This window comes from Muscardinus avellanarius, assembly GCF_963383645.1.
Source record: "Muscardinus avellanarius genome assembly, chromosome: 10".
Classification (NCBI taxonomy): Eukaryota; Metazoa; Chordata; class Mammalia; order Rodentia; family Gliridae; genus Muscardinus; species Muscardinus avellanarius.
In genome coordinates, this window is record NC_137796.1 from 71,659,693 (window position 1) to 71,678,327 (window position 18,635).

Sequence of the window (18,635 nt, forward strand, 5' to 3'; positions counted from 1 at the left end):
TAGCGCGTTAGATCCGGAGATAGACAGGCTGTGTCAAGTCCAGTCTGGGCTACTTCCTAACACGTCAATGCAGCACTCGAGTTCCTCTTCTGCAAAATGGAGTCTCAAGCATGCCCACCCAGGAGCTTCTATAAGGTTGAGTCAGAGGCTGCGCGGAAGCACTTGGCACGGGCAAGTGCCCATCGATACTGATTGCTCTCTAATCGCCCTCATTGTCATCGTGATTACAAATGGGGAAACGCAACCCTGGTCCCCGACAAGTCCTGAGAGGCCCGGCCCCCACCATCACTCTCCAAACCCGTATTTCCAGCAAAGCAGAGAACGCTCAAACAGCACGGTCCCTCAGACTCCCTGCACAAGCCTGCCAATCTTGGTTCTTAAACATTGCCCAGAACATGGGTAGGCAGCCTGTCACCCTTCAGGGTACATACCATGACAGCGTGGCCATAGACCAGGCCTTCTGCCCCTCCGGCAGAGCAAGGGCAATGGTCAGGGGTGTGCATGCAGTGGGATGCCCAGACACTAACAGGCCCCTGCAAGTGCAGAGGGGCTCCTCGAGAGAGAGAGAGAGAGCAGGGGACGCCTTGGCTTCGTCCATAAACAGAACAACCCGTCCTGTCCTCAGCCCCACAACCAGGAAGAATGTGATCAGACTCAAAAAGCAAAACCATGGTGAGGACAGCAAACAGAGCCAGGCTCCCCGCACTGTAATCAGATTCCACCTGGAAGTGAAGAGGGTTTGGAGCAGGCCCAGACACACATTTATATCCATGATGGATGGCGCCTCTTGAGCCATCCAAGGATGAGAAGATAAAGAAAAGCAGAGGGCCTGGCCTCACAGTGGGAACACCCCCTCACGGATGAATGCCAACAGGTGGCGCTCCCGCTTGAATGACTTCCTATTTGGCACATTATGAGCTGTCCTTTAAGCCCCGGACTGAGACTCCACCCTGACCCCTGGCTGCACAGCCAACCAAAGGACCCTGCTTATCACACTGCCAGATGCCAACTGCACAATCCTTAAAACCGTCTAGAGAGACACATGCTCTCCCTCTAGAGATAAGGAAATTCACTTGAGTGAATCTACGAAAAGCTACCCGTTCCTTCCTGCCTGCTAAAAGTAGCATTTCCCTTCATCTCCCCACATGTGAAAGGGCCCAGGAGTTTCCTGACTCCAAAATGCCAGCCACGATCAGGAGGGACACAAGACCCACCAACAGGCTTCCAGCCTCCAGATTATGGGACCAAAACACTAAGAATGATCATTTCACAGTGGCAACAGCTGTGATTCCAGCTTCTCAGGCGGCTGGGGCAGAAAGTTCAAGACCAGCCTGGACAATCTGTCAAGACCCTGTTCCAAAATAAAAATTTTAAAAGGGTCTCTGGGCAGGGTGCGGGGGTACGTGCTTATAATCCCAGTACTTGGGAGGCTGAAATAGGAGGATCACAGGTCCGCAGCCAGCCTCAGCAACCTGGAGAAACCCTCTGCAAATTAGCAAAACCCTGTTTCGAAATAAAAAATAAGCTAGGCATTGTGGTGCACACTTGTAATCCCAGTACTTTGGGAGGCTGAGACAGGAGGATTGCTTTTTGTTTTTTTTGCAGGGGGGGGGGAGTACTAGGGGTGGAACCCTAGGGGCTTTTCTACCTCCGGGCTATACTTTCAGACCTATTTTATATTTTATTTGGAAACAGGGTCTCACTAAGTTGCTGAGAGCCTCACCAAGTAGCTGAGGCTGGATTCAAACCTGTGCGATCCTCCTGTCTCAGCCTTCCGAGCACTGGGATTACAAACGTGTGCCACCACACCCAGCTAGGATTTCAGTTTCAAAGTTTTCAAACTTAGTGAGGCCCTCTGTAACTTAGTGAAACCCTGTTTCTAAATAAGAAGTGAAATTGGGCTGAGGGTTTAGCTCAGAGGTAGAATGCCTCTGGGTTCAATACCCAGTGCCACAAAAAAATAAAAAATAAAATTGCACTAGAGATGTAGCTCAGAGTTAAAATGCCCCTGAGTTCCTTTCTTTCTTTCTTTCTTTCTTTCTTTCTTTCTTTCTTTCTTTCTTTCTTTCGTGGGTCTGGGGATGGAACCCAGGGGCATTCTACCTCCAAGCTATACCTTCAGCCCTATTTTTTATTCTTTATTTTGAAACTGGGTCTCACTAGGTTGCAAAGGGCCTAACTAAGTAGCTGAAGCTGTCCTTGAACCTTGATCCTCCGATCCTCTGATCTCAGCCTCCCGAATGCTGGGATTACAAGTGCGGGCCACCACACACGGCTTCCCTGAGTTCATTTCTCAGTACCAGAAAAAAATAAAAAAATAGAGCCGGGTGGCATGCTTGTAATCCCAGCACAGGGCTGGGGGTACAGCTTGGAGGTAGAATGCCCCTGGTTCCATCCCCAGTACCGCAAAAAAATAAAAAATTAAAATTAAAAAAAGGAGCTGTGGCTGCAGCTCAGTGACAGAGATCCTCCCTAGCATGTGTGAAGCCCTGGGTTCCATCCCCAACCTTGTTTAAAAAAAATTTAAAAAAATTTAAAAAGCGTGGGGGAAGCTGGGCATAGTGGTACACATCTGTAATCTCAAGCCTCAGCAACTTAGTGAGACCTTCAGCAAGACTTGCTTGAGAATAAGAAATAAAAAGGGCTGCAGGTAGAGTACTTGGAGGGGCTTGGAGGTAGAATGCCCCTTGGTTCAATCCCCCCCCCAACCAAACAAAAACAAAAACAACAAAAGAAAGAGGCCGGTGGGGTTCACAACCCACAGGCAGAGGCGGTGTTGCAGAGCGCCCCTTCCTGGGCCTCTCCAGGTGGACACTGGTCCTGCTGCCCCGGGTCAGAGCAGAAGCACCTGGCTGGCTGGCTGGCTGGCTGGCTGAAGGAGAATGCAGGCATGTTTCCTCCGCCTTAACAGTCCACTCCATTTCATAGAGTAAAACGGAGAGGATCACCCGGCAAAAGGTCCAAGCTTCAATTCCAAATCGCTTTTCATGCCCGCCTCATCTGACAGTGGCTTTGAAAGCAAAAGGCAATCTTTATCATTTGAGCTTTTTAAAGTAAATTGATGTGATTATGCCCAACATAACCAAATGTTCCTAAAAGCCAATTTTCAAAGTGACATCAGCTCCCCAAAAAGAAGCCCTTCCTTCTGGCTACTGATAAATTATTAAAACACTGTCTCCATAGGAGGACAGACCAAGGCTGGACACTGACAGCACACAGGCCGGCTCTGCGCTCTCCTCGCACATCCCCATCCAGTGGTCGGTTGCCAGGACGCCTGGGGCTCTTGCAGCAGTCACTAATGCACAGCTTTGCCTTGTGGCCCTGCTCACTGCAGAAGCCCAACCCCAGAGAGCAGGAGCACAAACTAGACAACCTGTGGCCCATTGCAGCAGCCCCGTCCTCTCTGCCAGGCTCTGGCCTGGGGCAGGCACAAGGGCACAGCTTTGACCAGTGACGGGGATCTGCTGAGTGCAGTCCTGGAAAAGGCTTCCTTGTTCCAGGAAAGGTTCAAGAAAGAGATCTCTCGGTTGGATGCAGTGGCACACACCTGTAATCCCAGTACCAGGGAGGCTGAGACAGGTGGATTGCAGGTTCAAGACCAGCCTCAGCAACTTACCAAGGCCCCCTACAACTTAGCAAGACCCTGTTTCAAAACAAAAAATAAAACAGGGCCGGGGGTGTAGCTAAGAGGTAGAATACACCTGGGTTCAATTTCCAGTAACACACACAAAAAAAAAATAAAAATAAATAAAAATAAAATATAAATAAAAATCAAATAAGGCAGGGGGTATAACTCAGAGATGGAATGTCCCTGGATTCAATGGAAGAGGGAGACAAAGAGGGACGTGTCTCTGAACATGACACCCACACCTTACCCGGGCAGACACCTCAAAGTCACAGGAAACTGGCCTGAGCAGCCAGCCAAGGACGAGCGGACTCTAAAGAGAAGCGCAGGCGCATCTGGTCAGCACTAACACCTATGGGATCATCTGCATTACAGACCTTTTACCGTCCATAAGGACCTTTGCTAGCTCAGACCTTGCTCACAAGATGACCAGGACAGGCACCTAGAGAGTTCAGGATAAGGAAAGGAAGGAACTCTCAGCCTCACTCACCAGCCTGGGGGTGGGGGGAAACCTGGAGACTAAGTCACAGAAACCCTCCACGGACAAGATGTGGGAGCTCCCAGGGTACGGAGCACATCAGGTGCTAGGAGGACGGCACACCTGGCGAAGGCAGGGCGGCTCAGCACACTTGCCCATACCTTCCCCTGTGCGCCCTTCGAGGGCACCTGGCTATGACTGAGCTGGGTCCTCCAGGAGTCATGAGTAAGACCTTTCCTGAGATCTAGCAAGCCATCAGACCTGAAGAAGGGGTTGTGGGCCCCCTAAACTTGTAGTTGGACAGAGTGTGAGTGACCTGGGGACCTGACAATTCCAACTGGCATCTCAGTGGCTGCATCCTTATGGGATCGCACCCTGGAACGTGCTAACTCCAGGCAGTTGAGCTGAACTCTAAGACCCCAGCTGGTGCAAAGTGGGAGAAGGGTGTTGGAAATGACACCACACATTTAGCGTCAGGAAGAAAAACCTAACACCAGGCACTGGTGAAGTCCTGCGGTCACCCACCTCTAGACCTCCTGCTACACCACCAAAGAATCTGCTCGGTGCTCACGCCAGCTGGGTGAGATTTTTGTCACTTGCAGACAAAGGCATCAGATGGTTGAAATATTCGCTGAGTCTTCCCTGAGGGTTCAAGTCTACACACACACACACACACATGCACCCCAGAGGACTGGGTTTCTACACCAGGACAGGGTCATTCAGAATCCACACCCTGCTGGAAAGACGAGGATGCTCTGGACCCAAGCAGGGACTCCAAGTCAGAAAGCCGACCACCAGGAACTCAGAGGCGACTCAGCACGCTGTCAGAATCTCTCAGTGCCCCAAGCTTCCTCTCTGCCACACAGTGTGCCCTCGCTCCACACCATCTCAGACCAGGCCAGATCCAACGATGAAGAGCAGCCGTCCCTGAGTGCCACAGCTGTGCGTGATCTGAGTGTGCTCCCCAGGGCGGCAAGGGTACGAGAAGGTGGGCCCCGCGGGAGGTGCTCAGATCATCACGTGTGCGGCCTAGGAAGGGCCCGAGCGACGTCAGAATGCTTGGCCAGTTCTCACGAGGGCAGTCATGAGAGCAGCACACCCGATCCCTCTCTCTCCCTAATGCTCCCTTGCACGAATACACCTTGCCAGAGCCAAGCTGAGGTTGGCTTTATGCCCTTCCATCTCAAAACCTATGAGCTAAATAAACCTCTTTACTTTAAAAAGCACCCGAACTCGGGTACTTCACTACAGCAATGAAAAACAGATTCCAAGTGAGCCCAGAGGGTCCCACTCTACCTCATCCTACCTGCCCAGATGAAATGCATCCCCACGGGCACCAGAGGCACCTACCTGCTAGCGATGGTGCTGTTCTTCTCCTTCAGGGCAAGCTCTCGCTGCTGCAGCTCAACAACAAATCTGGAAAGGTCTTCTGGAGTCCTAAGGGATAAAGAAGGCACGCTCAGTTCCAGCTGTCCCCAGAGGTGGGCCTAATTCCCGGGAGTAGCCGCTGCTGACAACTCAGGGACTGGATGAGTTCAGTGTGAGGGCCCACATGCCGGGCAGGGAGCCCTCGCCACCACCCACTCCAACCACAGCCCGTCGCTGGCCACGCAACATTGGTAGGCTACCTTCACAAGCCTTTACTTTACTGCCCCGTCCCAACAGAGACAACGCGTAACAGGGCCGCCCTGCCAAGGAAACAAGGTTCACAAAGCACTGCCCGGGGCCTGGCACAGAGACGGTGCTCAGCAGCCCTGCACGCAGGAGCACAGTGAAGAGTAGAAATGTGTATCCCCACACGTCATAGCTTCCTCAACTCTTCCCGATCATCTCAGTTAATGCACAGCACCCTTTTTTTTTTTTAAATGTTTTCATCTTTCAATGAGGAAAGAGAGACCCAAAGATGCTGCTGGCTATACAAAGTCTGCTCATCTCATGCGTGCAACTGAACTCAATCCGTATGGTTTTTCTGTTTGTTTGTTTGGTTGGTTGGTATATGTGTGATACTAAGGGTTGAGCTCAGGAGGCACTCTACCACTGTGCGCCCTTTTTTATTGGGGGGGGGGGACTACGAATTGGACCCGGGAACATTTTACCTCGTAGCTATCCTCTCGGCCCTTTTTAGTTTTTATTTTGAGACAGGATCTCTCTAAGTAGCTGAAGGTCTCACTAAATTGCTACGGCTAGTCTCGAATCTGCAATCCTTCAGCCTCAGCCTCACCAGCACTGGGATTAAGGGTGTGCACCACCATGCCTGGCTCCTGGGGGCATAGGGATAGGGGTGCTGGAGATTGAACCATGGGTGTTCTATCTCTGATCATTTTATGTTTTACTTTAAAACAGGGTCTCACTAAGCCCTTGAGGCTGGCCTTGAATGTATAATCCTCCTGGCATTACAGGCATGCACCACCATGCCCGGCTTCTTGTGAACTTACAATGAGAATTCACTTATTACACCTATAACTTTGAAGAAACACTACAAAAAATGAAGGAAAACCACACAGCCCAGCAAGGTAACAAGGTAAGACAAGCTACTGGAAGCGCTCAGCCTGAGGAGCAGGTAGCTGGTTCAAGAGCAAGCACCGACCACACACTGCCCAGCCCAGCACAAGCCCAGACAACTGCCGCAGGGCAAAGGGCACGTGGAAAAGGAGGATTCCGGGATGAAGCCCAGTCCTGCGGAAGACAGCGCAGAGCTCGGCCGCCTGTGCCGAGCTCCGCGTAAGCAGCAGAGCCCTCCCGAGCTGTGGGATCAGGCAGGATTTCTTCAGGCACAGCCTCAGCCACGTCTCAAAGCAAAGACCAGAAGCCCGCATACCTCCAACTGGCAAGAAGAGTGTTTATTTTCCGGGAGCCTCCTGACCTCTGTGTGGTTAAAGCTACTCAGAGATGCTCACCCGGGGCGCTCCGGGGAGTAGCTAAGTGCTTGGAACTAGAAGGAATCACGCCAAGTGCCATTACAGCCCAAAAATAACACCGCCGGTCCATTCGGAAACTTGCACTTCGCAACTACAAAGTGGGAGGCATTCGGGGCCTCGGGAGCCTCCGACACAGAGATGACAGGAGAGTGACAGCTCCAACTGCAGCCCAAGCTGTGACATCTGCTGCAGAAGCCCCGGCTTCAGCTGCACCGCCTTTCACATTCTAACTGGGGGCTTTCAGGGAAAAAGTCTTTTTTGTTCCATCCGCAGCTGAATTTTGACTCAAACTCAGCTGCGTGTAGAATAGCAGAGGGTTGTGGGGATCGAGCCCACCGATTTATTTCTGTGGCAAAGGCAGTTCCAGCCACAGCTATTTTGAGGCCCTAATAGCAGATGCCATCGCTCTCTGAAGCCCTAAGTGCCAGTTTCACTGAGTCTGAAAGACACCAGATCCAGAGAATGCCAGTCTAAAATGAATGATACGGCAACAGCCACAAAACCAACCGACCATCGAGAAACCTGCAGCTTTTCTCCCAAGGTGCTATTTGTCCCAAAGAATAGGAACCTACAGCACCTATGACCGCCGTCCAACTCTGCAGGGCCTGGGCTTCGGCCAAGGCCCGACCTGAAAGAAGGGAACAGATCCCAAGTGGGATGGGTTTTCGTGAACAGTATTTCAAAATGGGAAAACATTACACAGCAAAAACGTATGCTAAAAGCCGAAAGAATGGCAAGTACTCATGGCTGCCAGTCCCTTCAGGCAGCCCAGACGTCAGACATCGTATGTGTGTGTGTGGGGGGGGGGGGGGATTGAACTCAGGGGCATTCTACCTCTGAGCTACATGCCCAGCCCAGCCCAGCCGTCAGACGTCATGTGTGTGTGTATGTGTGTGTGTGTGTGTGTGTGTGTGTGTGTGTGAGAGAGAGAGAGAGAGAGAGAGAGAGAGAGAGAGAGAGAGAGAGAGAGAGAATGAATATGAATGGGGATTGAACTCAGGGGCATTCTACCTCTGAGCTACACGCCCAGGCCTATTTTTTATTCTTTCTTTTGAAACAAGGTCTAAGTTGTAGAGGGCCTCACTAAGTAGCTGAGGCTGGCTGCAAACTGTGATCCTCCTGTCTCAGCCTCCCAAGTACCAGACTTTCCTTACTAATAACAAACTGCTTGGGAGTGGGGACGCAGGCTTCCCTGGACTGACAGCCACACAGTCTGGTGTGCAGTGCCCAGCATGGGCAAGGCGAAGACAAACCAAACAGTCCGTGCTGCGCAGCAGCCTCGTGTCACCTGGCCAGAACGCTGGCAAGGCCACCTGCAGGGGCCTGAGGCCATTGAGGAGGAAGTCGGAGACTCTGATCCCGAGGTCACAGCAACCAGGCTTCAGGGGCCTCACGGAGGCATCAGTCCATCTCACCAGGGGAGCTGGGGCTGCTCTTTGCCATCCCGGCCATTCCTGCGCCTTCCACAGCTGCCCATCCCCCATACTTCTCTCCAAACCCACCCACAGACCAGGCCTCAGCAGGGAATGACCTGGCAGGCCCTGGTCCCCAGGCCACCCTTCCCAGAGTCAAAAATGGAAACAAAGAGCCGGGCATAAGTGGCTCACACCTGTAATTCCAGTACTTGGGAGGCTGAGACAAGAGGATCACAGGTTCAAGGCCAGACCTAGCAACTTTGTGAGACCCTGTTTCAAAATTAAAAATAAAAAGGGCTAGGGATGTAGCTTGTAGGGAGATGCCCTGGGTAAAATCCCCATTAACAAATAAATTAAATAAATAAATAAACAAACAAAGAAAGAAATAAACAAAACAAAACTGGCCATCCTGTCACAGAGACCCCACGCCACCACTCCCTCCACACGGCTCTCCTGGGTGGCCGTATAGCAAGCTCCTCCGGGGTGGTTATCCTTGTGCTCCCTCAACTACGATGAACCCTCCACCAGGGCAGGGGACGTTCTATACTCCAATCTGCCTTCTGGCTGGCATAATTACAGGCTTCCAAAAACACGTGCGGAACAAACAAACCTTTATGCCTCTCCAGAACCATACTAGCCAGCCGAGTTCTGCCAGTGTGAACTCAGACCACTGGACTGAAAGCTCAGCGTTGCAGGTTAAAGGAATTACAGTCTACCTGTACAACAGAATCTTGTGGAAGATCAGGAGAAAAGAACGGAGACGCTTTCTATATGAGGAGGAGGAGGAGGATCTCCAAAATGCACTGCTAAATAAAAATACAAGTAGCAACCAGGCGTCATGACGTATACCTCTAATCCTAGAGACGCTGGAGGCTGAGACCAGAGGATCAGAAATTGGCAGTCAGCCTGGGTAGTGAGACTGTCTCAAAATGTAAAATTAAAAGGGCTGCGAGGATCACGGGTTCAAAGATAGACGCGGCAATGTAGCAAGATTCTTGGCAACCTGGGGAGACCCTGTTTCAAAAAACAAAAAGAGAGCTAGGGATGGTGGCTCACACTTGTAACCTCAGTATTTAGGCTGAGACAGGAGACTCACAGGTTCAAGGACAGCCTTAGCAAGTAATGAGACTCTCAGTAACCTAGAAAGACAAACAAACCAGAAAAAAATTAAAAAGGGCTGGGGGGGGGGGGCGAGTAGCTTGAAAGCAGAACGCCCCTAGGTTCAATCCCTAGTACCACATACTGTTAATTAATTAAATGGTCGGAGGGTATAACTCAGAGGTAGCATGCCTCTGAGTTCAATCCCCAGACCCCAAAAAAGGTGGGGCGCTAGGGATGGAGCCCAGTGATACAACACCTCTGGGTTCAATTCTCAATACCCACATGCACAATTTAAAAAAATACAATTAGCAGACAGTAACTATACTATGTTTTTTTCTTTTATACTATGTATGTATCTCATGCATGGCTGTATCAGCTTATGCAAGCCTTAAAAATGTCTAAAGAATAGCCAGGCGTGGTGGTGCACGCTTGTAATCCCCGCGCTTGGGAGGCAAAGACAGGAGGATCACGCAGGTTCGAAGCCAGCCGTGCGCGCTGGCTTAGGAGACCCTGTTTCCAAACAAAAATGTAAAAATAGGTCTGGGAGTGGAGCCCGGAGGTAGAAGGGCTTCCAGGAACCCCAGTACCACCAAAAAAAAAAAAAAAAAAAAAAAGTCTAAAGGATAAAGAAGAAAGTAAGAAACAGTGGCTTCCTCAGGGACAGGAGGAGAACTGGCAGAGACTGACTTCTGATACTTTTAAATATTTTGTACCAAGGAAATACAATAGGTATTCAATAAATAATTTTTCACAGCTCAGCACTATAACCTTATACTGCAGAATGAGATATTGCATAAAAAATTTATAAAAAGAAAAAAAATTATTCCCATAATAAATTAATGCACAGAAATCTACAACCATTTATAACAAAATAATCATTCTTAAATGGTGTTCAGTTATGTACCTATAACAAAGGAAATAATCTGCATTATAAAAGAGGCAATAATGTATTAGTGAAAGGCTTCTACAGAAAATAATCAAGACTGGCAATAGATTCCAACATTGGTTAAAAGGGGCATTGAATATTATGTATATCTTAAACATTTGAACTTAAAACATAAAAATGCATGATAATTCCTTAAGCTAGAAATTTCTTCTTCAATTATAGGTCTACTAACAAGAGTTTCATCTGATAGTTTTAAACCATATCCAGAACACATAATTTGTGATTTTTTTTTAGCATTCGCACAGGCGAGCACACACACACATTCTCTCCCTCCCTCCCTCCCTCCCTCCACCCCCTCTCTCTCTGTCTCCCTCACTCACTCTCTTTCTCTCCCTTTCCTTTCCTCTTTTTTTCCTTTTGGTATTGGGGATTGGACCTAGGGGCTTCTACTTCTACTTCTGAGCTAAATCTCTAGCCTTTTCTTTTTTTTTTTTTATTTTGAAACAGAATCTCACTGCGTTGCTGAGGCTGGCCTCAGATCTGATTCTCCTGCCTCAGCTTCCCACACACTGGGATGATAGGAGCGGGCCACCGTGCCCAGCTTAGCTTTGTTTCTTTAAAGTGGACACCTGCAATCTTCCCAGATTTTACAACGTTTCCTCTTAATCTTTCACAGTCATTTTGCCTGATTTAACAGTAATTTCTCAACAATTTTCCTTTGAGAGTTTCCAAAGCATTCGACTTTATCTTCAAAAGGCACTGCTTTCTTTACACATTTATTTTTCATCAACTTCCATAATACTTAAGTGTAAGATGAATGGCCAGGCATAGTGGCACATGACTGTAATCACAGGACTTGGGAGGCTGAGACAGGAGAACTGCAGGTTTGTGGCCAGTCTTGGCAACTTAGCAAGACTGTTTCAAAATTAAAAATAAATAAATAAATAAATAAATAAATAAATAAATAAATAAATAAAAGGCTGGGGGGTATAGCTCAGAAGTAGAGTGCCCCTGGGTTCCATTACCAGTACCACAAAATAAACAAGTAAAATAAAATAAAGTATATGATAACAACAGCACATGCCATAGCCTCAGCAGGCAAGCTCAGGAGTGACCAGGACCTCCTGGTACCGGTACAGGAGCAAGCACCAAACTGTCCCACATGGATGCCAGTGCCGGGGTGGGGGACAGCATGGATCCAGGGAGACCACGCCTGGAAGAACCTGCTCGTGCTCTGAGCTTGAAGATGGGTCTGAGGATGACCTCCTATATTCTTGTGTCTGTGCGTGTGTGTGATATTGGGGATTGTTCTACCCTGAGCTGCAACCCCAGCCCTATTTTATTTTATATTTTTGAAACAGGGTTCTGTTTACTCTGCATTGGCCTGGAACCTGCAATCCTCCTGTCTCCGCTACCACGCCCGCCCAGCTCACTTGTAATTTTTTAGAAGTTCAAACTGTATCATACATGGAAAAACCTGTCTTTAAAGAACACGAGTAGCAGGGTGTAGTGGTGTACGCCTATGATCCCCAATATTTGGGAGGCTGAGACAGGAGGAGGATCGCCAGTTTGCAGACAGCCTCAGCAACTTGTGAGGCCTTCTGCAACTTACTGAGACCCTGTTTCAAAATAAAGAATAAAATAGGGCTGGAGTAGCTTGGAGGTAAAATACCCCTGGGTTCAATCCCCAGTACTGAAAAAAAAAAATACACATGCTGCTGGAGCATGCTTGTCGTCCCAGTATGCGGAAAGCTAAGTCAGGAGGATCACAGTTTCAAGGCTAGTCTTAGCAACTTTGTGAGACCTTCAGCACTGCAGAGAGACCCTGTTTCAAAACTTAAAGATAAATAAATAAATTAAATAATGCTGGGAATGTGGCTTAAAGGTAAAATGCCTCTGGGTTCAATACCTGGTAATACAAAACAAAACAAAACACTTCCCAATGGCCCACTACTCTATGAGATTCTCAGGAGCTGTCAGAATTTTCCAGAGCAAGACTGGGGAGGCGCTTGGCCAGGCCCTTCTGGAGCCGGGACCCGGCTCCCTTCACACGCGCACGCCGGGATGCTGTGAGTACGGGCAGCAGGCATTACAGAGAACAGGTGCGTGCAGAGGCCACACTCTCATTTTCTCAAAGCAGACCCTGCAAAGCAGCCGAAGTATAAAGGCCACAGAGTTAACATCTCAGATCCGAAGTCAGGCCGGTGCTCCGATTCCAGCTCCACCGGCCATCGACTTCTTGACCCCAGATGTATCAGCAGACCTCTGCAAAGCCCAACCTCTCCTCAGGAAAGGGAAGTCAGGAGGGCGCGGCAAGCAAGGCCCAGCAAGCATCAGAAGGCTGCTGCGATCCGCTACGCCCTTGTGAACCGCAGGCGACACTCCAGGGACCAGCACGAAGAAGACCCCAGGCCCAGCCAGACGACAGAGCGCGACTCCTGGCCTCCAGCATGCATTCCCTGGAAGGAGGCCGACAGGGACTAGCATTCCACTCTGCACTCGGTGCCTGTGATATGAGCTGCCAAACAGATACACAACGTAGTAACAGAAAGAGCACTCCTGTGTCCCCTGGCCGGGCTCCAGAGGAGACAGACACAGCGATTCTGGACACCTTCAGGCACTGACCCAAAAAGTGCTGCTGATGGAAAGTGCAGAGAGGTCAGAGAACCAGGCTGGGTTGGCCAGGCTCCAATCAGATCCTGGCCCAGGCGCGGCTTCCTGATCTGTGAAATAGGAATATCAGCGCCCAGCCTGACCACATGGAGGACACCCGGCCATGGCCGGGCCTTTGTGATGGCTCCTGGTATTGCTACCAGAGGTCTCCAGGGTAGGGCCAAACACTGGCTCCCACCCAAAACCCCGATGGGCCATTTGGGCCTGACAGAGGGCAGGCCTACTAATTCCTAGGTCACAAAAAAATGAAGGGAATAAGTCCTTTTTTGGGGTGGGGGGGCGGGCTGGAGATTGAATTCAGAAGTGTTCTACAACCAAGCTACGCGCCCAGCCCTTTGAATTTTATATTTTGAAGCAGGGTCTCACTAAGTTGTTGAGCGTCTCACTACATTAATGAGGCTGGCCTCAAGCCTACAACCCTCCTATCTCAGCCTCCCTGAGATTACAGGCATGTACCACCACACTCAGCTGAGGGTAAATCTATTAAACAACAAAACCAAAGTCTAAAACCACAAAGAGAAGCAGGAAAAGGTGGATGGGTTGTAGGGAAAACATACAGTTGATTCAAAAACAAATTAACTCTTTCTTGAAACGTACAGGGAAGGGAACACCTGACTCATGAACCCACTCCTGGAATCGGGTGTATGTGGCAATCTCCAGTCGCTCAACAGTAAAGACGAGGCCCAGGCCCTGCAGAGTCTGTGCCAACAGAACACGGAGCACCAGGACTCTGAAGATTGCTTCCTGTGGGTGCCCACAGTCACTGTGACAAACTGAACAGGCACTCCCGGGCGAGCACAGCGACAACAAGCAAGCAGAGAGGGGACAGAGCAACGTGACTGGGGTACTCACTCCAGACAGGCTGCTCAGAAACAGTCTCTGAAAAGGTGACACCAGGACACAGACCCAGAGACCGGGGGGGAGGGGGGGTATTTTTTTTGGGGGGTGGGGTACTGGGAATGGAACCCAGGGGCCTTCTACCTCCAGGCTACACTCTCAGACCTATTTTATATTTTATTTGGAAACAGGGTCTCTAAAGCCAGCTGAGGTTGGCTTCGAACCTGCGCAATCCTCCTGTCTCAGCCTCCCAACCGTGGGAATTACAAGCGTGTGCCACCACGCCCGGCCTGAATTTTTTATTTTGACGGTACTGGGGATTGAATCCAGGGGCATTCTACCACAAAGCAGAGACCCATAGCTTTTTTTTTTCCCCCTGCACTACTGAGGATGGAACCCAGAGGCATTCTACCTCCAAGCTATACCCCAGCCCTATTTTTTATTCTTTATTTTGAAACAGGGTCTCACTAAGTTGCAGAGGTCTCACTAAGTAGCTGAGGTTGGCTGCAAACCATGATCCTCCAGGCTCAACCTCCCAAGTACTGGGATTACAAGCGTGAGCTACTACACCCAGCTTTGTATTATTATTATTATTATTATTAATATTATTATTATGTTTTGAAACCGGGTCTCTCTAGATTGCTGAAAGTCTTGCTATGTTGCCGAAGCTGTCCTCAAACCTGTGATCTTCCTATCTCAGCCTCCCAAGTACTAAGATTACACCCAACCTCAAGTCAAGAATTTATAGACGTGCTAGGTCAAGTAACCCTGAGCCGTGGCTGCCGGGCAGCTGGGAGATTTCCACATGAAGAAACTTCCTGGAGCAATAACATGTGTTCCCTGGATGGTGGCCTGCATCACACTTGTCAAGATTCAAGATTCTCGGGACCACACGCCACACCTGCATGCCTTGCAGCTTGCAAACGCATAGGCACACACACTGACCCGGCTCTGGGAATACCTGCGCCATCAGCCTGAAGCCACAGCTGACAACAGAGGCTCAGGGAAGACATGCCCTGGAAAAGCCAGGCCAGTATGCTTGCCACCGCCACGCCCACTGGGCCTGTGGCCACCGGGATGCCACCTCTGCAGAGCTGGAGAACTGGGCACTGCAGAGCAGGAGGCAACAAGCGGTCAGCATAGGAGGGGGAAGAGCAAATTCTATACACATGTGGTTTCTTTCTCTTTCTCTCTCTCTCTAACCCCCCTTCTTTTTTTTTCTTTTTCTTTTTCTTTTCTTTTTTCTTTTTTCTTTTTTTTTTTTTTTTGTATTACTGGGTGTGGAACCCAGAGGCTTTTCTACCTCCATGCTATACTTCCAGACCTATTTTCTATTTTATTTGGAGACAGGGTCTCACTAAGTTGCTGAGAGCCTCACTCAGTAGCTGAGGCTGGCTTTGAACCTGTAATATCCTCCTGTCTCAGCCTCCCAAGTGCTAGGATTACAAGCACTTGCCACCATGCCCGGCCCTTCTTCTTCTTCTTTTTTTTTTTTAATTAGTATTGAGGATTGATTTCAGGAGCATTCCACCTCCAAGCTAAACCCCAGTCCTTTTTATTTTGAAATAGGTCTTGCTATAAGTTACTGGAGGCCTCACTAAGTTGCTGAGGCTGGCCTTGAACCTTAGATCCTCCTATCTCAGGCTCCCAAGTACTGGGACTACAGGTGCACACCACCACGCCCAGATCCCCGGGTGAGTTTCTCAATGAACCAGCGTGGTAGCCTCGGCATAATGTTACAACAGCGTGGGCTTTGGCTCTGCGGGGGTGGAACGGAGTGGGAGAACAGGATCTCTGTCCCGCGGCAAGCTCCCCAAAAGCGAACAACAAACTGAGCCAGGGCGCCGGAGGCAGAGGCCAGTCAGGTCACGTGGGGACCTCGGTGAGGAGTGGCAGGAGGAGGCAGCTGCAGCCTGTCGCTCACTAGATCGACTCTGCCAAGAACTGCTGCCCCACACCACCCAGGCTTCAAGACGTCCAGATCGGACTCTGCTGTCCAAAGCCGGCGGGTGCAGCTTAACCGCTCCAGGGACACGAGCTATGTGGGTCCCCAGACACATGTAAATAAAATGAAGAAATTTCAAATTTACAGTTGCTGCCTTCGAATTCCTTCTCCCAGCTCAGGAAGGATTAAAAGGACTTCAAAGCAGCCCGGTCCCAATTAAGCCAGTGTGGCCACCGCAGGGATGCTGGAACATTCCTCTGATTACCAAGAGGCGCTCTTTGAACTGTGCGCGCTAAAAAAAGCTCTCAGAACCTCTCAAACAAATGCTGTAATTTATCTCCCGCTTCCCTCGCTCTTTGGAAAAGTTGATCCTCTGAATGCTTTAAACATTCAAAAAGCAGCTGGATAATGGCCCCAAGCAGAACTTCAGGGAGAAGCTTAGAACAGGAGTGGGGATGTGGGTCCAACTGCACACAGCAGGCCCAGCTTCCAGAAGGAGCACGGGCTGGCCGGAGTCCACGACGGCGCGCGTCACGCTGATGTGAGACCAGCGTGGCTGAGCTAGAAGAACGGTCTGAGCAGGACACGGATTCTCCCCTCCACTCAGCCGAGCGACTGTGGCGCTCAGGTGTTTTGTTTTGTTTTGTTTTGTTTCTCTCTTCTTGGTACTGGAAATTGAATCCAGGGGCATTTTTACCTCCAAGATATAGCCCCCCAGACCTATTTTATTTTTGATTTGGAAACAGGGTCTCACTAAGTTGCAGAGTGCCTCGCTACGTTGCCGAGGCTGGTTTTGAACCTGCGATCCTCCTGTCTCGGTCTCCCAAGTACTGGGATTACAGGCATGCACCACCGCGCCCGGCTGGTGACGCAGATTTTACAGAGAAGAGACTCAGGAAAAAGCAACCAGCAGGTAGAAGCTGGCCCTGGAGAAAGAACACAGCCACCAACACCTGAACGCCATGCACTTAACAAAGCACCTGTCCAGAAACTACCAGCACTGCTGGACACGCCAGTCAACAGAAGCAGCGGAGCCCTCCCTCCTGCTCACAGGGCCAGGGTGCCTGGGAAAGGACCCCCATGAGTCCTGAGTGAGAGGCCACCCACCATGGACAGAGGCACCCAAGGACCCGTACATGCTAGGTGGGACAAGACAGCCAGTGCAGTGGCATCTTGCTCTGGGCAAAAGACACGTGTTATTGGAAGTGGGCTTGGGAGTCGGTTGGGGAAACCAACCCAGACTGGCCACAGAAATGCCAGGTCACCATTCCCAACTGCCCCACTCCTGACCATAACTTTTCATGCCTATAATCCAGGCATGGTGGTGCACACCTGTAACCCCAGTACGTGGGAGGCTGAGACAGGAGGATTGCAGGATTGAGGCCAGCTTCATCAACTTAGCAAGACCCTGTTCCAAAGTAAGTAATTAAAAGGGCTGGGGGTATAACTCAGAAATAGAATGCCCTGGGTTCAACCCTCAGTGAAAGGAAGAAAGGAAGAATAAAAGAATGAAAGAAAACGCCCATAATAAAGGTAGCACTCCCTTGCCCACCTACCCTGCCTAGGTGGACATCCGGGGGAGAAGGAAGATCACGAAGAACAGTGAATTAAAAACCAGGTCAATCTGGCTTCTGGAGAAACAATCAAAGCAACACGCACACAAAGGACTTTGACGGATACAGGATCTCAGATGGGGCCGTCACCGGAAGGATGCGCGCGCTCTCTCTCTCTCTCTCTCTCTCTCTCTCTCTTTTTTGTGGTACTGGGGATGGAACCCAGGGCTTTCTACTTCCGGGCTATACTCCCAGACCCATTTTCTATTTTATTTGGAAACAGGGTCTCACTGAGTTGCCGAGAGCCTCACTAAGTAGCTGAGGCTGGCTTCGAACCTGCGCGATCCTCCTGTCTCAGCCTCCCAAGCGCGGGGCTTACAAGCGTGCGCCACCACGCCCGGCTAGGATGCTCTCTTTTGAACTTGCCCAGCAAGAAAGGGGGAGAAAAGGTCTCAGCACTTTGGACGAGAAGAGCCACATACATGCTGGCCTGGGCTGTGATCCCAGCCTGGTCCCCAGCTTGCTGTGTGGCCCTGGGCTACTTACTTAACCTTTCTGAACTGTGGTTTACCCATCCTTAAGTCAGAGGAATGAACGAGGAGGCCTCATCCTGATTTGTGGTTCTCTTTGCAAAATGAAAATCAGTTTAAGAATCTCTTCCCTCTGATTATGTGAATGATGTGAGAAGGCAAGCGCTGTGTGAAGATGTGAGGAAAGAGGCCAGGCAGATGCTGCAAAAAGGAAAGTCCCCAAGGTGGAGCGTAGGAGGCGGCCACCAGGAGGGCTGAGAGAGACAGCAACCGGGAGGAGGGCGAGGCAGACAGCGCGGGCCAGCAGACTCCAGTTTTATCCTAAGTGTGATGATAATAAGCCACCAGATGGATGTTGCAGGCAGGAGAAAGGCAGCTCGGATCTGTGGACACGTTCTAGGACGTGTTTTCAAAGGAGATACGCACAGTCAGGCCTGGTGACGCACACCTGTAATCCAGTGCTTGGGAGGTGGAAACAGGAAGATCACAGCTTCAAAGCCAATCTCGGCAACTGAGCAAGGCCACATCAACAGAGTGAAACTTAAAGACGGGCTAGGGGTATAGTAAAGAAGGAGAAGGCCCCTGCCTTCAATCCCCAGCATTACATAAACAAATAAATGAATAAATAAATAACCCGGGTGTGGTGGCGCACACTTGTAATCCCAACATGTGGG

General features: G+C 50.1%; 1 protein-coding gene across 1 annotated transcript in view; it reads right to left on the bottom strand.

The window, feature by feature from the left end:
* MAD1L1 (mitotic arrest deficient 1 like 1) overlaps positions 1-18,635 on the bottom strand; it is a 359,183-nt gene that overhangs the window by 288,963 nt on the left and 51,585 nt on the right. The window contains exon 9 of the mRNA XM_080704077.1: positions 5,454-5,540. Coding sequence (XP_080560203.1) covers positions 5,454-5,540 — 87 coding nt within the window. The remainder of the gene's footprint in view (positions 1-5,453; positions 5,541-18,635) is intronic.